The 14,265-nt window shown below is 42.7% G+C and overlaps 1 protein-coding gene and 1 non-coding gene across 2 annotated transcripts in view; both read right to left on the bottom strand.

Moving 5' to 3' along the window:
* The window catches only part of USP28 (ubiquitin specific peptidase 28), a 60,382-nt gene that overhangs the window by 11,088 nt on the left and 35,029 nt on the right, over positions 1–14,265 (bottom strand). Inside the window, exons 10-18 of the mRNA XM_049778695.1 lie at positions 13,026–13,174; positions 11,103–11,230; positions 10,689–10,784; positions 10,049–10,228; positions 8,937–9,154; positions 7,236–7,306; positions 4,820–5,048; positions 2,121–2,315; positions 87–226 (exon numbers count right to left, since the gene is read on the bottom strand). Of these exons, the coding sequence (XP_049634652.1) occupies positions 87–226; positions 2,121–2,315; positions 4,820–5,048; positions 7,236–7,306; positions 8,937–9,154; positions 10,049–10,228; positions 10,689–10,784; positions 11,103–11,230; positions 13,026–13,174 (1,406 nt within the window). The remainder of the gene's footprint in view (positions 1–86; positions 227–2,120; positions 2,316–4,819; positions 5,049–7,235; positions 7,307–8,936; positions 9,155–10,048; positions 10,229–10,688; positions 10,785–11,102; positions 11,231–13,025; positions 13,175–14,265) is intronic.
* LOC126016966 (U6 spliceosomal RNA) lies at positions 6,026–6,132 on the bottom strand. Its single transcript, XR_007498646.1, has one exon. It is a non-coding gene; the product is annotated as a U6 spliceosomal RNA (small nuclear RNA).

The following is a 14,265-nucleotide window of genomic DNA, read 5'->3' as shown; positions in this document are numbered from 1 at the left end:
ACAGGAGAAAGAAAGGAGGGGAAAACACTGGTTAAATGCAGCAGAGGAGGGAATTTTGAGTAGGGGAGAGAACGGGGCAGCTGTACCTCGCTCAGGGCAGCCTCCACGCCTTTCTTCTCATAGGCACGTGCCGTGTTGGCAATGGCTTGAGCCGTCTGCTCCTTCACGATCACAGCATGCTCAGATGACAGGCTGCGAGCTGCGTGAGAGGAGACTGACCCTGGCTCTGGTAAAAGGATCAAAAAAAAAAATAGCAATTAGCCCCTCAGACACTGTCAGAGGTGAACAACATGAATGCCAAGTTTAATATGCAAGCCTTCTAATAAAATTTTAAAAACAATTTTATTTTGTGTTGTTTTGTTTATGGGCCACACCTGGTGGCACTCATGGGTTACTCCTGGCTCTGTGCTCAGAAATGACTCCTGGTAGACTCAGAGGACCATATGGGATACGGAGAATCAAACTCAGTTTGGCCACGTGTAAAGAAAACATCCTACCTGCAGTGCTATTGCTCCAGCCCTAGATCTTAAAAATTTTTCAAAACAGGCCCCCATTCCCATTAGTAATGAAGAAACACTACTTCAGCAAGACTCGTTTAGGATTCTGTGAAACTGAATGCACTTCCAACTTTTTTCTATGTCCTTAGGCCAGTGGTAGTGGGGCGCACCCCTGAGGCTCTCTAAAGGAGCGTTTGACTTCGGCAAACACGGTTATAACAAGCTAAGCCCCGTGTTTATGTCTCTGGAGCTGAGAGTAGCTGTGTCCTGCTTCAAACCCCGCTTCGAAAAGCTATGCATTGCAAAACGTGCTCATTGTAGCCATTAATTCAGACATCACATCTGATTAAAAAAAAAAAATCAGCTCAAATTATTTTATATATTTTTGTTTTGCAGGTTAAAGTTCTTTTAATAAAGATACTATTTACAGTCGCGCAGGGGGTTCGAAAAATGTTTTCTTCTTCCTGGGGGGGGCATGACAGAAAATAATTGAGAAGCACTGCCTTAGGCCAAGAAGGTGTGTTTTTCTTTTTTTTTTTTTCCCCCAAGAAGGTTTTCTAAGAACCACCATGGGATGGTCACCTTATACCAGGGGTCTCAAACTCGAGGCCCACGGGCCATTTGCGGCCCTCCAAACAACATTTTGTGGCCCGAGGCTGGTCTTCAAATATCGCAGTATTTGTGATAATTCGCTTACCAAATAATTGCAATAAAAATCGCATTATACATTAGCATACCCCGAGCAGTTCCGTTCGGGGTATGCAAATGTTTAATGTGATTTTTTTTGTTGTTGTTGTTGGGCCACACCCAGCAGTGCTCAGGGGTTACTCCTGGCTGTCTGCTCAGAAACAGCTCCTGGCAGGCATGGGGGACCATATGGGACACCGGGATTCGAACCAACCACCTTAGGCCCTGGACCGGCTGCTTGCAAGGCAAACACCGCCATGCTATCTCTCCTGGCCCACTAATGCGATTTTTTTATTGCGAATATTCGATAAGCGAAATCCCTTATGCGGTCCTGCCTCACCCCAACTTTGCCTCCTGCTGCCCCCAGGTAAATTGAGTTTGAGACCCCTGCCTTACACAATAGTTCTCATAAAATATGTAAGGAGAAAGCAGTTATAGATACATCTGCTGATTGTATGATGGAGTCCCCCTAGATACAGTGATGGCTAACCTTTTTGAGCCTGAGTGCCCAAACTGCCCCACAAAACCAAAGAATTTCCTCAAAGTGCCAGCATGTCAATTAAACCTTAAGTAACTAGATTTTAGTATCTAAAAACTCTTTATAAATTTTATATATTTATTAATTGCAGACCTTCCCATGTGCCAGCTGCAAGGCCTTTGTGTGCCACAGCTGGTACGCGTGCCATAGGTTCGCCATCGCAGCTAGAACAATCCAGAGAAGTGAGTAAAAATTAAACAGGCTGAAAGTACAGGCACTGAGCTTTCCTGATTCTCTGCTTATCAGAAATCAGATTCCAAAGCCATAACTCTTTTCTGGCTGTTTTGTGACCACCTACGTCCATCTGTTTGTGTGAGTCCACTGCACAAACTGGTATGGAGGTGCCCAGTAGTAGGGGGAAGGCAGGACTGGGGTAGATGGCTGTTCCCCTCGGGTACCTTGTGATGAGGAGAACTCCTGGGATGCTGAACTGGATGAAGAGTCCATCTGAGGGATTTTGCAGGACTGTTCTTCTTCCCATTCCTCAATCTCCTGCTCAAATCTCCAGTTGTCTTCCTGAATGTAATGCTTAAGTTCGACAGACAGAGCTTCCACTTCTCCGAGCATCTCATCTGATTCATTCTTGGCTGCATCTGAGAAAGAACAAAGGCATTCAAATGGAAAACCACCTAGCAAAAAGGTTCTGGGGAACTGGAGTCCTTTCCAGAAAGGAAAGTAGACACAGGCTTCACTTTTACCTCTAATGAAAACCACATACATATGTGACCCATTGGAAATGTTAACACTTTTACAGTCATTACTCATTGTACACCAATAATACCACCTCTGGCAAATCTGAGATAAGTACTCACTGAATATCCGGTGAATGAATGAACAAATGAATGAATATAAGTGCAAGGCAATCACTGTCCAAAAAGACTAAGAATGATCTAAACATTTTTTTAGAAATTCAAAAATCGTTAGATCTAGCAGAAATTTCAAAACACCCATTTTTTTTTTTTTTTTTGAATCAGTGGGACTAACTACTGCATCCATCACTGATAATAATATCCATGTGCAGGATTAGGGATGTATTTCAAGGCTTCATACTGCCTCAAGTTTCAAGTGCTAACAGAAAGCAAGTTGGTACGATGGTTAGGTGGTCAAAAAGGCCCTGGTTCACTCAACGCTTTAATGAAAAATGGCAAGAACACATTAAATTCCATTTTTTTCTTTTCTTTTTTTATTTTTGTTTTTTTGGGTCATAGCTGGCAATGCTCAGAAGTTACCCCTGGCTCTAAACTCAGAAATCACTCTTGGCAGCATCAGAGGACCATATGGGATGCTGGGGATAGAACCCGGGTTCGCCTTACCCACTGTGCTATTGCTCTGGCCCTTTAAATTCCATTTCTAACCTTGTAACCAACCAACTAACACCAAACAGCAGAATGACGCATCTATTTACTGTCTGCTATTAACTATATATATATTTTAGCCAAGCAGATGAGTATCTACTTGTTTGTGTCTATAATGTAAAAATGAGGGACCAGAGGGCTGGACTGATAATACAGTGGTTAAGGCACTTGCCTTGTATGTGACAACCTGGGCCTGATCCCCAGTATCCCATACTATCCCCAAGCCCTCCAGGAATGATTCCTGAGCATCACTGTATGGCCCAAAATAAAAAGAGAGAGGCAAAGAAGGGAAAAAAAGAGGTATCAGGGAGCTAAGCCAAGTAGCAGAGAATGTTTCACATGCATAGGACAATGACTTTAATCCCTGGCATGGCATGGTCACTGAGCATTGCAAGCTAGTGGATGTGCTCTGCTGGAAGTGCCCCTGAGTCCTAATAGTGACACGTGAGACCACTATTAAAAAAAAAAGGAGCCGGGCCCGGAGAGATAGCACAGCGGCGTTTGCCTTGCAAGCAGCTGATCCAGGACCAAAGGTGGTTGGTTCAAATCCCGGTGTCCCATATGGTCCCCCATGCCCGCCAGGAGCTATTTCTGAGCAGACAGCCAGGAGAAACCCCTGAGCACCGCCGGGTGTGACCCAAAAACCAAAAACCAAAAAAAAAAAAAAAAAAAAAAAGAGCCATATATTTAATATCAAAGTCTACAGATTCCTTATAGCTAGCTAGTTCTCTGTGCAGAAACTCCCACAAACAGCTGTTCCTGCCTCCACAATGCAAACATGCAATTATGAAGACCAGCTTTTGGTAAGTGTTCCTGTTCTCCATGCCTTACGGCTTAATCACAACAGCAAGTCAGAAAGACAAAGGGCTGCCTAGTTACAATGCTTACATGGTCTCTTAATTGTACCATGGAGCAGAGTTAGAAAAATAAAAGTAAAAAGGCTTCTTTTGTTCAGACCTTCAATGTGTGAACTGCTGATAGCCATGAGACCTCTCACAGAAGATATAAAAGGAAAATAATGTAAATGGAAAAGAAGACAGAATTTCCAGTTGGAACAAATTTGAATCATGGGCTTGCTACTTCTGTACCAACTCGAGCCTCAGCTGGAAAATGTGAAAGGCCCCAGACAACCAGCATCGCTGGGGGTGGACCCTAAAACAAAACACAAATTCCTATCCTCTCTTCCTTTTTTTGTCTTTTTGTTTTGTTTTGTTTTGTTTTGCGGTCACACTTGCAGCGCTCAGGTGTTACTCCTGGCTCAAAGCTCAGAAATCACTCCTGGCATGGCCATGTGCAAGGCAAATGCCCTACCACTGTACTATTGCTCCAGCCCCCTCCCTCTTCCTTTTTCAAAGATGTGTACTAAAGAGCAAAATACAATCATTGTTGCCCTTAGCGTGAGTGGTAACGTTATAGGAAATGTGAAATAGTTTAGGTAAAAACACTTATAAAATTCAGCTATCCTTAAAAGGAGCTCAAATATGTGCACAGGATATCACTAGAATAAGAAATAAAAAACTAGGAAGACATGGTGTAGGGGTCTTGCAGATGACAGTGGTGCGGGCACTCACTGTGGAGAAGTTCTATGACAGAACTTGGGGGGCAGACACTATACCACCTAGCCACTTCCCAGGGCCCCCTCCCAGTTTAAATTTCTGAGAGCCATACGCTGCTTCCTTTGAATAGACCTCTACTTCAGCACCTCACTCCACTGTCTCTAGCTCCTATGAAGATACTTTTACCTGCATTAAAGTTGGGCAGCTTGTCGTTAATGTACATCAGACAGTAAGCGCTAACATTCCTTAGTCCTCCATAAGAATCTCTTTCAAGTTCTTCCCAAGAAGATTCAGTAACTGAGATGTCGTTGTACTTGAGCCAAACTTGTCGGGCATGATTGTAGATATAGGCCCAGTAATGGCCAGCATTTGCTTGTCCTTCATGAACCAGAACTGCATGTAGGCGATAAGGCACCTGAAGTCAGAAGGTGCAGTCCCATGTGAGATTAAGCAAAGATGATGCAACAAAGTTTCAGTGATTAAAATTACTCCCAGAGGCCAGGGAAGTGGCGCTAGAGGTAAGGTGTCTGCCTTGCAAGCGCTAGCCAAGGAAGGACCGCAGTTCGATCTCCCAGCGTCCTATATGGTCCCCCCAAGCCAGGGGCAATTTCTGAGTGCTTAGACAGAAGTAACCCCTGAGCATCAAACGGGTGTGGCCCAAAAAAAAAAAAAAAGAAAAAAAAATTACTCCCAACTTTTGAAATAGGAAAATTGGGTGTAGACGTGGGTTTGATATTAAGTTCATATAACAACATTTTGGTTTATGGACAAAATAACTTCGTTGGAACCTACTGATTATGTCGCAGTTCACTAGTCTTTTGTTTTGGGGCCACACCCAGTGATGCTCAGGGCTTACTTCTGGCTGTGCTCCTGGCTTGGGGGACCATATAGGACGCTGGGTCAGCCGCAAGCAAGGCAAATGCACTATTGCTCCAGCCCCAGTTCACTAATCTTTAAAAGAAAACTACAGGTCTTTCTTCAGGACTGTTCCATTTCTAAATTCCATGACTACCAATTGGAAACTACAATAGTCTCCATCTATTCATTTTGATCCCTTAATGAAGGAAAAGTGTTTCCAATATTTGGGTCCTGCAGTCCGCTAAGCAGCTATCTGGTCCTCTGCTTCTTGTATTTGGTACCAAAATTTAAGTCAGTGTCTTTAATTCTGAAATCAGTTGTATGTGCTCTGTAATTTTTTTTTTTGGTTGTTTTTGGGCCTCACATGGCAGTGATGAGGACTTACTCCTGGTTTAGTACTCAGAGATCATTCCTGGAGGTGTTCTAAGGACCATCTAGAGTGCCGAGGATCAAGCCTGGGTGAGCCAAACGAAAGGCAAGCACCTTCCCCCATTGAACTCTCTCACTCTGCCCTCTGTATTTCCTTATTTTTTAAGAAATTTGAAACGCTTTACAAATTTGCGTGTCATCCTTGCGCAGGGGCCAGGCTAATCTTCTCTGTATCGTTCCAATTTTAGTAAATGTGCTGCCGAAGCGAGCACCCCCCCATATTTCTTACTGTAATGCAATCATCCATTTATTTGTCTGGGATAGATTTATCTATCTGCTCAAAGGCCACTCCCAGCTCTATGCTCAGGTGATAAGAGTGGGATCATGAGGTACTGAAGATCAAACCTGGGCTGGCTCTATACTAGGAAAGCACTTTAACCTCTGTTCTATCTCTTTGTTCTAATAAAAACTCTTTTAACTAGACACCTGTTGGTTTCACCATTTGGACAGCATGTACATTTGCAGCGTAGAGAATAAGAACAGAATGACGTTTCAAGTTTTAAATACTGGTATAAAAAGTAAGCCACAGGGTCCAATCCAACTTAGTCATAATCAGTACCTTGCCATATTTTATTGGTGGTAAAAATTATCTATTGTGGGGCAGGAATGATAATACCGTGGGTAGGGCACTTGCCTTGCTCAAGGCCAACCTGGGTTTGATCTCCGGCATCCCATATGTTCTCCTGAGTCCACTAGGAATGATTCCTGAGAGCACAAACAGTAGTAATTCCTGAGCACCATTGGGTGTGATCACAAAACAAAACAGTTTGAAAGTTAAGAGACTTTTGCTTGTTTAACCTAAAATAACCAGAGTAACGGGGCTGGAGAGCTAGTACAGAAGTAAAGATACATGCCTTTAATGTAGCTGATCTTGGCTCAATCTTGGCACCATATGGTCCTTAGCACTGAGCCAGGAGCAAGGCTAGAACATCTGTCGTGTCCTCCTCCCCCCACCCAAAATCCCAAAACAAAACAAAAATAGAGCCATTTCATTCTTATATTTCTTATATTCCCATTTGGTTCCAAAGAAAGCCATCACATTTTTTTTTTTTTTTTTTTTTTTGGTTTTTGGGCCACACCCGGCGGTGCTCAGGGGTCACTCCTGGCTGTCTGCTCAGAAATAGCTCCTGGCAGGCACGGGGGACCATATGGGACACCGGGATTCGAACCAACCACCTTTGGTTCTAGATCGGCTGCTTGCAAGGCAAACGCCACTGTGCTATCTCTCCGGGCCCGAAAGCCATCACATTTTAATTTTGTATCTATAATTACAACCAGGACATAACTTGATTACTTTCCCATCCATTTTCATTACCTGATGAAGAAGAGGATCACAGTACATCTGCTCAATAGTTTGGGAACTACTTGCAATACAATTCTTTAAGTCTGTTAAAAAAAAAAAAAGGCGATTAGTAAATTGGTCTCAAACACATAAGCTGCTAAAACTAAGCCAAGTACTGCTTATCTGAAGTTCTGATGATTGCTATTTTAATCCATGAACCACAAGAAAGTAAGTCTTTTACATTTAAAAAAAAATTGGGGAAAGTAAGTCTTTTACATTTAAAAAATTGGGAGAAGGGGGCCAGAGCAGTGGTGCAGCAGCAGGGCGTTTGCCCTGCATGCGGCTGACCTAGGACAGATCGCTGTTCTATCCCCCAGTGTCCCATATGGTCCCTTGAGCCAGGAGTGATTTCTAAGCACATGGCCAGGATTAACCCCTGAGCATCACCGGGTGTGGCCGCAAAATCAAAACCAAAAATTCTTGGCCATACCTGGTGGTACACCGGGAACAGTATGTATTCCCAGAGATTGAGCTAGAACTGGGTTTGCTGCAAGCAAGTCAAGCACCTCACTTTCTGTATATCTCCTTAGCCCGAGTGTAAGGTTTTAAAAGCAGCCTGTGCTTTAGGTAATGAAAGCTTTTAGTTTAATGCAATTAAACATAATCTTATAGCATTCAAGAGAGAGGTAATAGCAAAAGAGGATATTATTATTAAAAAATGATCTCTTGGAGAGATAGCACAGCAGCATTTGCCTTGCAAGCAGCTGATCCAGGACCAAAGGTGGTTGGTTCGAATCCCGGTGTCCCATATGGTCCCCCGTGCCTGCCAGGAGTAACCCCTGAGCAATGCCGGGTGTGACCCAAAAACCAAAAAATAAATAAATAAATAAAAAAATTTTTGAAACTCAGCACTAAAATTTCTTTTACTGGGGACCCACACCTAGTGGTATTCATGGGTTATTCCTGGCTTGTGCTCAGGGGTCCATATGGGATGCTGGGAACTGAATCCAGGTTGGATGCATGCGAGACAAACACCCTACCTGATGTGCTATCACTCTGGCCTGCACTAAAATTTCTTAATGAGGGAACAAAAATCTCTTTAGGAAAAGAGCCCAGTGGGTTACTTGGGTATTAAACTATATATCAAGGACTTGAAAGGAGAAGGCAGAGCAAAAGGCAGGGCTAGAATCCTGTGACTAACAACTTGGGAGAAATCTGGATGTTTTACTTATCCAGATAAGAGGAGGGAAGAGGAGATAATGCCCAAACAACCCCTTGAGAAAGAGGCCAAAATGATTCCACTTCACACTGTGCATGCTGCAATACCCTCTGCCTTACCAGCCTTTGGTGAAATATACTTTACTAATAAAGGACTCTGAAAAGGGGAGTCAGCTAGGACAGTTATGGTTTCCAAAGTGGAAGATTGGAAGAACCCCAAATGTCCCAGGAATTCCCAGATGTTTTGATGAAGGAATCTAAGTAAGATCTTTGCACAGTTGCCTAACTACAACTCAAACTCACAACTACTGGGACCAAGTTCAACCACATACACAGCAATGACAGGAAGTGAGCCCATGTTGCCAAACAATCAAGTTTTCCAATAGAAAAGGGCCAGAGTTACAAATTATTTGTTCTGCTGGTGCTGGGACTCAAACCCAGGGCTTCATGCATGCAAGCTAGTGCTCTAACTACTGTGCCACATCCCCGGACCCAGGCAATTTCAAAGCTGCCAACCTTGTACATCTTGTTCAATCTCACTCCTCCACCTCTGAAGACAGGTCTTCACAAAATTCATCTCCTCATCTGTGATGGTCCGAGGAGCTGGGTGTGCAGGCATTTCCAAGGAAGGCCGAGAAGACGAATGGGGCTTATTCCTTGTCTTAAGCTGGAGTAATGAATCTTCTGAAGAAAATGTGCTTTCAACATCGTGAGAAGGGTTTTCGTTACTTGTACTGAAGGAAAACAGAAATCATGCTCAAATGGTAGTTCCCCAAAGATACTAAAGACAGACACCTGGTGCAATATGCAAAAATACAACTAGAGGTGGGAGCGATGTCCCAGTGGATAGGACATCTGCCCTGCATGCGGTCAACTATCGACTAGGTTCAATCCCAGGCATTCCATACGGTCCCCTTGAACCTGCCAGGAGTAATTTCTTTCTTTCTTTTTATTTTTCAGGAGTGATTTCTGAGCACAGAGCCAAGAGAAACCCAAGTGCCACTGGATGTGCCTCTCCCCCACCCAAATAAACAAAAAAATTATTCTGAAATATTATTATTAAATGAAAAATAGCTATTATTGAGTATGTGCTCTTCAAAAGTAGAGTCAAGCCTTTTTTCTTATAGGCATCCTTTAACAAAAATTGCTTAAGAGGCAGAAACTATTACTGTCCTGATTTTCATACCCATTACAAACCTAAGGGATAGCGAAATAAAGAAACTCAAATTCACCCAACTAATGATAAGAATTTAAACCTGAGCCTATGGCTCTGGCCTCTAACCTCTTGTAGTGCCTTCTTATGTGCAAGAGAAGAGGCAGGCCTGGAACTGTGGCCAGCCTACAACCAACTCAGCACCACAGCACTAGTGAAGCATGAACTATTCCAGATAGTTAAAAGAGGTTTCAGAAATAATCCTAGCCATCCTGGGTCCAAGATAAAATGCATAGATGGGCATTAGAAAGATTGCTAAACATGTGAGATTTAACAAATCTTCCCCCCAAAGAGCCCACATACTTGAATTCTTTTGCGGAGAGGGAATGTCACTCAGAAGGAAAGGTTAGTCCTAAACAATCATAGAGGCAAACAGAACCCCCAAACACCCCACTTACAAACTGGTCTTCATTACCTCTCCTCGGACGCTGCGTCAGAAGCTGGGCAGCATGCTGAGGAGTGTGGCGATGGTACATGAGTGTCACTCTGAGATGGGGCGTTTTCGGAGGCAGGTTTTGTACTAGCAAATTCAATGACGTATTTCAACATGTCTGGGAGTGGGAACTGAGTGGGACCTGAGCCGTACTTCACGTACCTAAGAGGTGAAGACAGTAGTGTTAACTCGGCTGGTTGGGACAGCCTGGCATTTGGGGCAAGAGGGAAAATTTATTCCTCAAGGCTGCAGATATACAATTCAAAGGCAAAAGTTCTTTTAACTACAAAAGTAAAGATTCACAACATTCTCCGGCCAGTAATAACCCCTGAGCACTGCTGGGGTGGCCCAAAAACCAAATTTATAAATAAATAAATAAATAGAAATGCACTACTGGACACTTAAAAACGAATTAAATGATAAGCATAAAAATTCTGGCCTTTAACCCCCTTTTTAAGGGGACTTAGTTTTGTTTTGGAGGCCACACCCAGAAGTGCTGAGAATGAAACCTGGGGCTCCAACATGCAGAGCACACACTTGGCCTCAACAACCCACTCCCTGGTCCACTGTTCATTTTTGTGTAACTTTTACATTTCTAACTGCAAAAGTGTCCAACACTCACCTTTCCAGTTTTTGCTGCAGAATTGCTATTTCCTCCTTCAACTTCCGAATACATTTCCTCTTAGAGCGAATGAGCTCTTTGCTCCTATACATGTATCTGAGAGTAAATGAAAATTCACCCAAATATGATTTATTGTGTTTATTACAGTTAATCCTGATATTTAAAAGTTATGCTTATGGATTTATATTTCAGGTACAAAAAATATCAGCAAAAGAGGGATTCAATGGATCTATTCTGGGCCTAAGGGTTTGCACTGAAGCTCTCAGAGCAATGGTGAAGCTTCTTATCTGTGGGTGACAGTCTGAGTAATGAAGCTGTAGGAAGGCCCTGGATGATCACAACGCACAAAGCACTTCATCCACATTCATTTCTGCCACTGCAACACAGCATGAAGATAGTCACCAGAGAACTCACCTGTCCATATAAATAATCTGAGGAAATTCCAGCTTATTGTGAATTTTCTCTGGCTGACCCAGTGATTGATTAAACTCAAATCTTGAGAGTTCAAAGGTCAATACGGGAGGTAGCTTTGTAAACCAACGCTATAGGCCAGGAGCAGAAGACATGTGGAGAAAGAAGTTAATTCAAAGACCTTACAAGAGCCTGATTTAAACTATCTCTCATCACAGTTTCTTCTCTTGATATATAATTTTCACCCATATCAAGCCCATACAAGTGCTTAAAAGAAAAACAGCCCAACACTAAAGAAAAGGACCACCTTCAATCATTCCCTCTTAAGGAATGTGGCTAAACATTCTTCCAGAGATTCCAAATTTCCAAGTCAGAGATGAGAAGGGGCAGTATGGAAGGACACTTCGGCCTTTCCTTAGGTGTGGTGCTTATTGTACTGTAACCATTGCCAACCATGTGACCTCATATTAACAAAGCAATCATAATTAAAAAGAAATAAGCATTTTAATATGTGAGAGCCACCAAGAACCTACGTAACAAACTTACTAAGTCATAAGTATTCACAAGGCTCAAAACCTTTAATAGTTCGCCTATTCAAGTAGCATATTCTTCATGAATCAGCCCAAAGATGAATGTGCCCATATGTGTGTGTCATATTTTAGCTTATCAGCACTAAACTCCCCTTTGTTTAAAAAGAAAACCTGACATAGCCTCATGATTATGAGTTCTCAGAGTTTGAGGGGTAAAAATAGCTTTGAATTCTAGAAATGTACCCAAGTCTTTGCAAAGAACTCAAGCAAATTACTAAAGGATGTTATCCTGAGTATCAGAAAAAAGTAAACTCACACGAAGATCACAAGTGGCTATGGTCACAGAGGAGGAACAGCCAAACCAGACTATGTCCAATTCACCCCCATGTCAGTGGCCTGTGAGGTCAAGCTTTAAAAGGCTCCTTCACCAAAGGGGCAGCTGGGACCCTCACATGCCCTGTCTGCATGTGGCGAACAATCTGCAACCGCCTCGATCTACACCAGCAGTGATTTCTGAACTTGTCAAAATAAAAAGCTTTCCAATCTTGAATATAAGGTCTCCAGAGGTCTGGGAAACTCCTATACATTCCTTCCCATTTGTAAGAAAATGTACGGGCAAGTTCAATGCTACCTGCTCTCACACTCCACCCCCACCCCCCCACCCCTCCCCCGTCTACTTTCCCCGGACAAGCTAGGGAACCTTTACAATGCTGGTCACTGAAAGCTTTATCTTCTAATTGTTTACTAAGGTGGAAAGAAATGAGTCAGACTTTTGCTTCACACTGCAGGATGAAAGACAATCTGAACCAGGGGCACTGACAGTCATGTTTACAAAGGGAACTGATTTCTTAATCCTGTGGCAACTTTGAGGTCTTCATTACCCTCGCTCTATCTCCTGTAGTTTCCGGAACCCTTTCCAACCCATCAAAAGAAAGAAAACTGAAATGAGTGAATAAATAAACCACCAAACTTTCAAAGCAAAGGCAGATATTTACAACTGAGAACAGTTAGTACTATAATAGGGAAAATATTCTAAGTGGCATACCATGGGCTCAATCACTGTGCTTTTACCCTCCGAAAATATGGAGGCAGTGAGGCTCTCCCTACTCGGACACAGGACGACTTCAACAGAAAGAGAAAAACTTGATCATACTTAAAACATCGGCAGTAACATGCAACCTTAACATGACTAGCTAACATTCACATTTTTAGTAAATATTTGCTCAAACACGGAGACTCATGAACTCAAGGGCAACTCGAGAGATGTCAGAGTAGTCTCAAGTTCCCTTAAGTGAACAGTTACTGAACACACAATGGGCAAAGGTCGCCCCGAAGCTCACTGTTTCCACTTAACTGGCCTTGTCACTGGCACAGTAAACAGAAATGTCCAACTCACCTCTTGTCCATACGTCACCAAATGATCGGAAGGAAGCAGCTCAATGTCACCCTCCACCATGGCCCCTTCCAAACATTCATCTAAGTTGCGATAACCATTTACCTGAAGGGGATACTGGCCAAAGGTCTCATTGTTACAAAAGGGCTTTCCTGGGCACAGAAACAGATTGTTTCGCATTAGATGATAATACTGCTATCTCAAACCACCAACTCCCAACCTTTTTATTCTTCCCCTGACACCACAGGGCCACTAACTTCTTAACTTTTGTCCTTTCTGACTACTGGCATGGAAATTCTACTAAACCTGGGTAGCAGCCCCACTGCCAACAATATAGAAAGATAGACAATCAGACATTATGTGAAGCATACTTGGTGTCTGATTTTAAAGAATTGCCAACAATATAGAAAGATAGACAATCAGACATTATGTGAAGCATACTTGGTGTCTGATTTTAAAGAATTGTAAAAATAAGTTCTTTCTTGGGCCCTAGAGTTACCTCCACAGGATAATGCAGGCTTGGATTCAATCCTGGGCTGGCAAGTTCCCCCAGTATTATCAGGAATAACACTGAACACCGAAAGTCTGGAGTAGCAGCTGAACACTGCCAGCTGTGCTCCCACATCCAGAATAAATGAATAAATTCAATTCTTAAAAACAAATTGGTCATTTGAACACACATTAGATTATATGATATTTAGAAAAGCTATTTCTTAGGACTAAAGTGTTAGTACAAGAGGTAAGGCACCTGCCTTGCCTGCAGTTGACCTGGGTTGGATCCCAGAGCACTGTCAGGAGTGATTCATGAGCACAAAGCCCAAAATAAATCTCTTTTTTTTTTTTTTTTTTGGTTTTTGGGTCACACCCGGCTGCGCTCAGGGGTTACTCCTGGCTGTCTGCTCAGGAATAGCTCCTGGCTGGCACGGGGGACCATATGGGACACCGGGATTCGAACCAACCACCTTTGGTCCTGGATCGGCTGCTTGCAAGGCAAACACCTCTGTGCTATCTCTCCGGGCCCACCAAAATAAATCTCAACATAGTAGGTATGACCCAAATTTAAAAAAAAAAAAAAAAGCAACTTTTATTTTTAATAAGAGAAAGAAATGTTATTTCTTTATAGTGAAAATGCTAATTAATACATTTTTAAAAAAGGAAGGGCAAAATAGTAGAGGGGAATGACAGCCAGAGGATACTGGTTTCTGAATTCATTTTCAATGAAACTCAGAACTTAACTGAACTT

This window comes from Suncus etruscus, chromosome 8, assembly GCF_024139225.1.
Source record: "Suncus etruscus isolate mSunEtr1 chromosome 8, mSunEtr1.pri.cur, whole genome shotgun sequence".
Classification (NCBI taxonomy): Eukaryota; Metazoa; Chordata; class Mammalia; order Eulipotyphla; family Soricidae; genus Suncus; species Suncus etruscus.
Note: the sequence above shows the minus strand (reverse complement) of the source record. Positions and strands in the feature narration are given on the sequence as shown.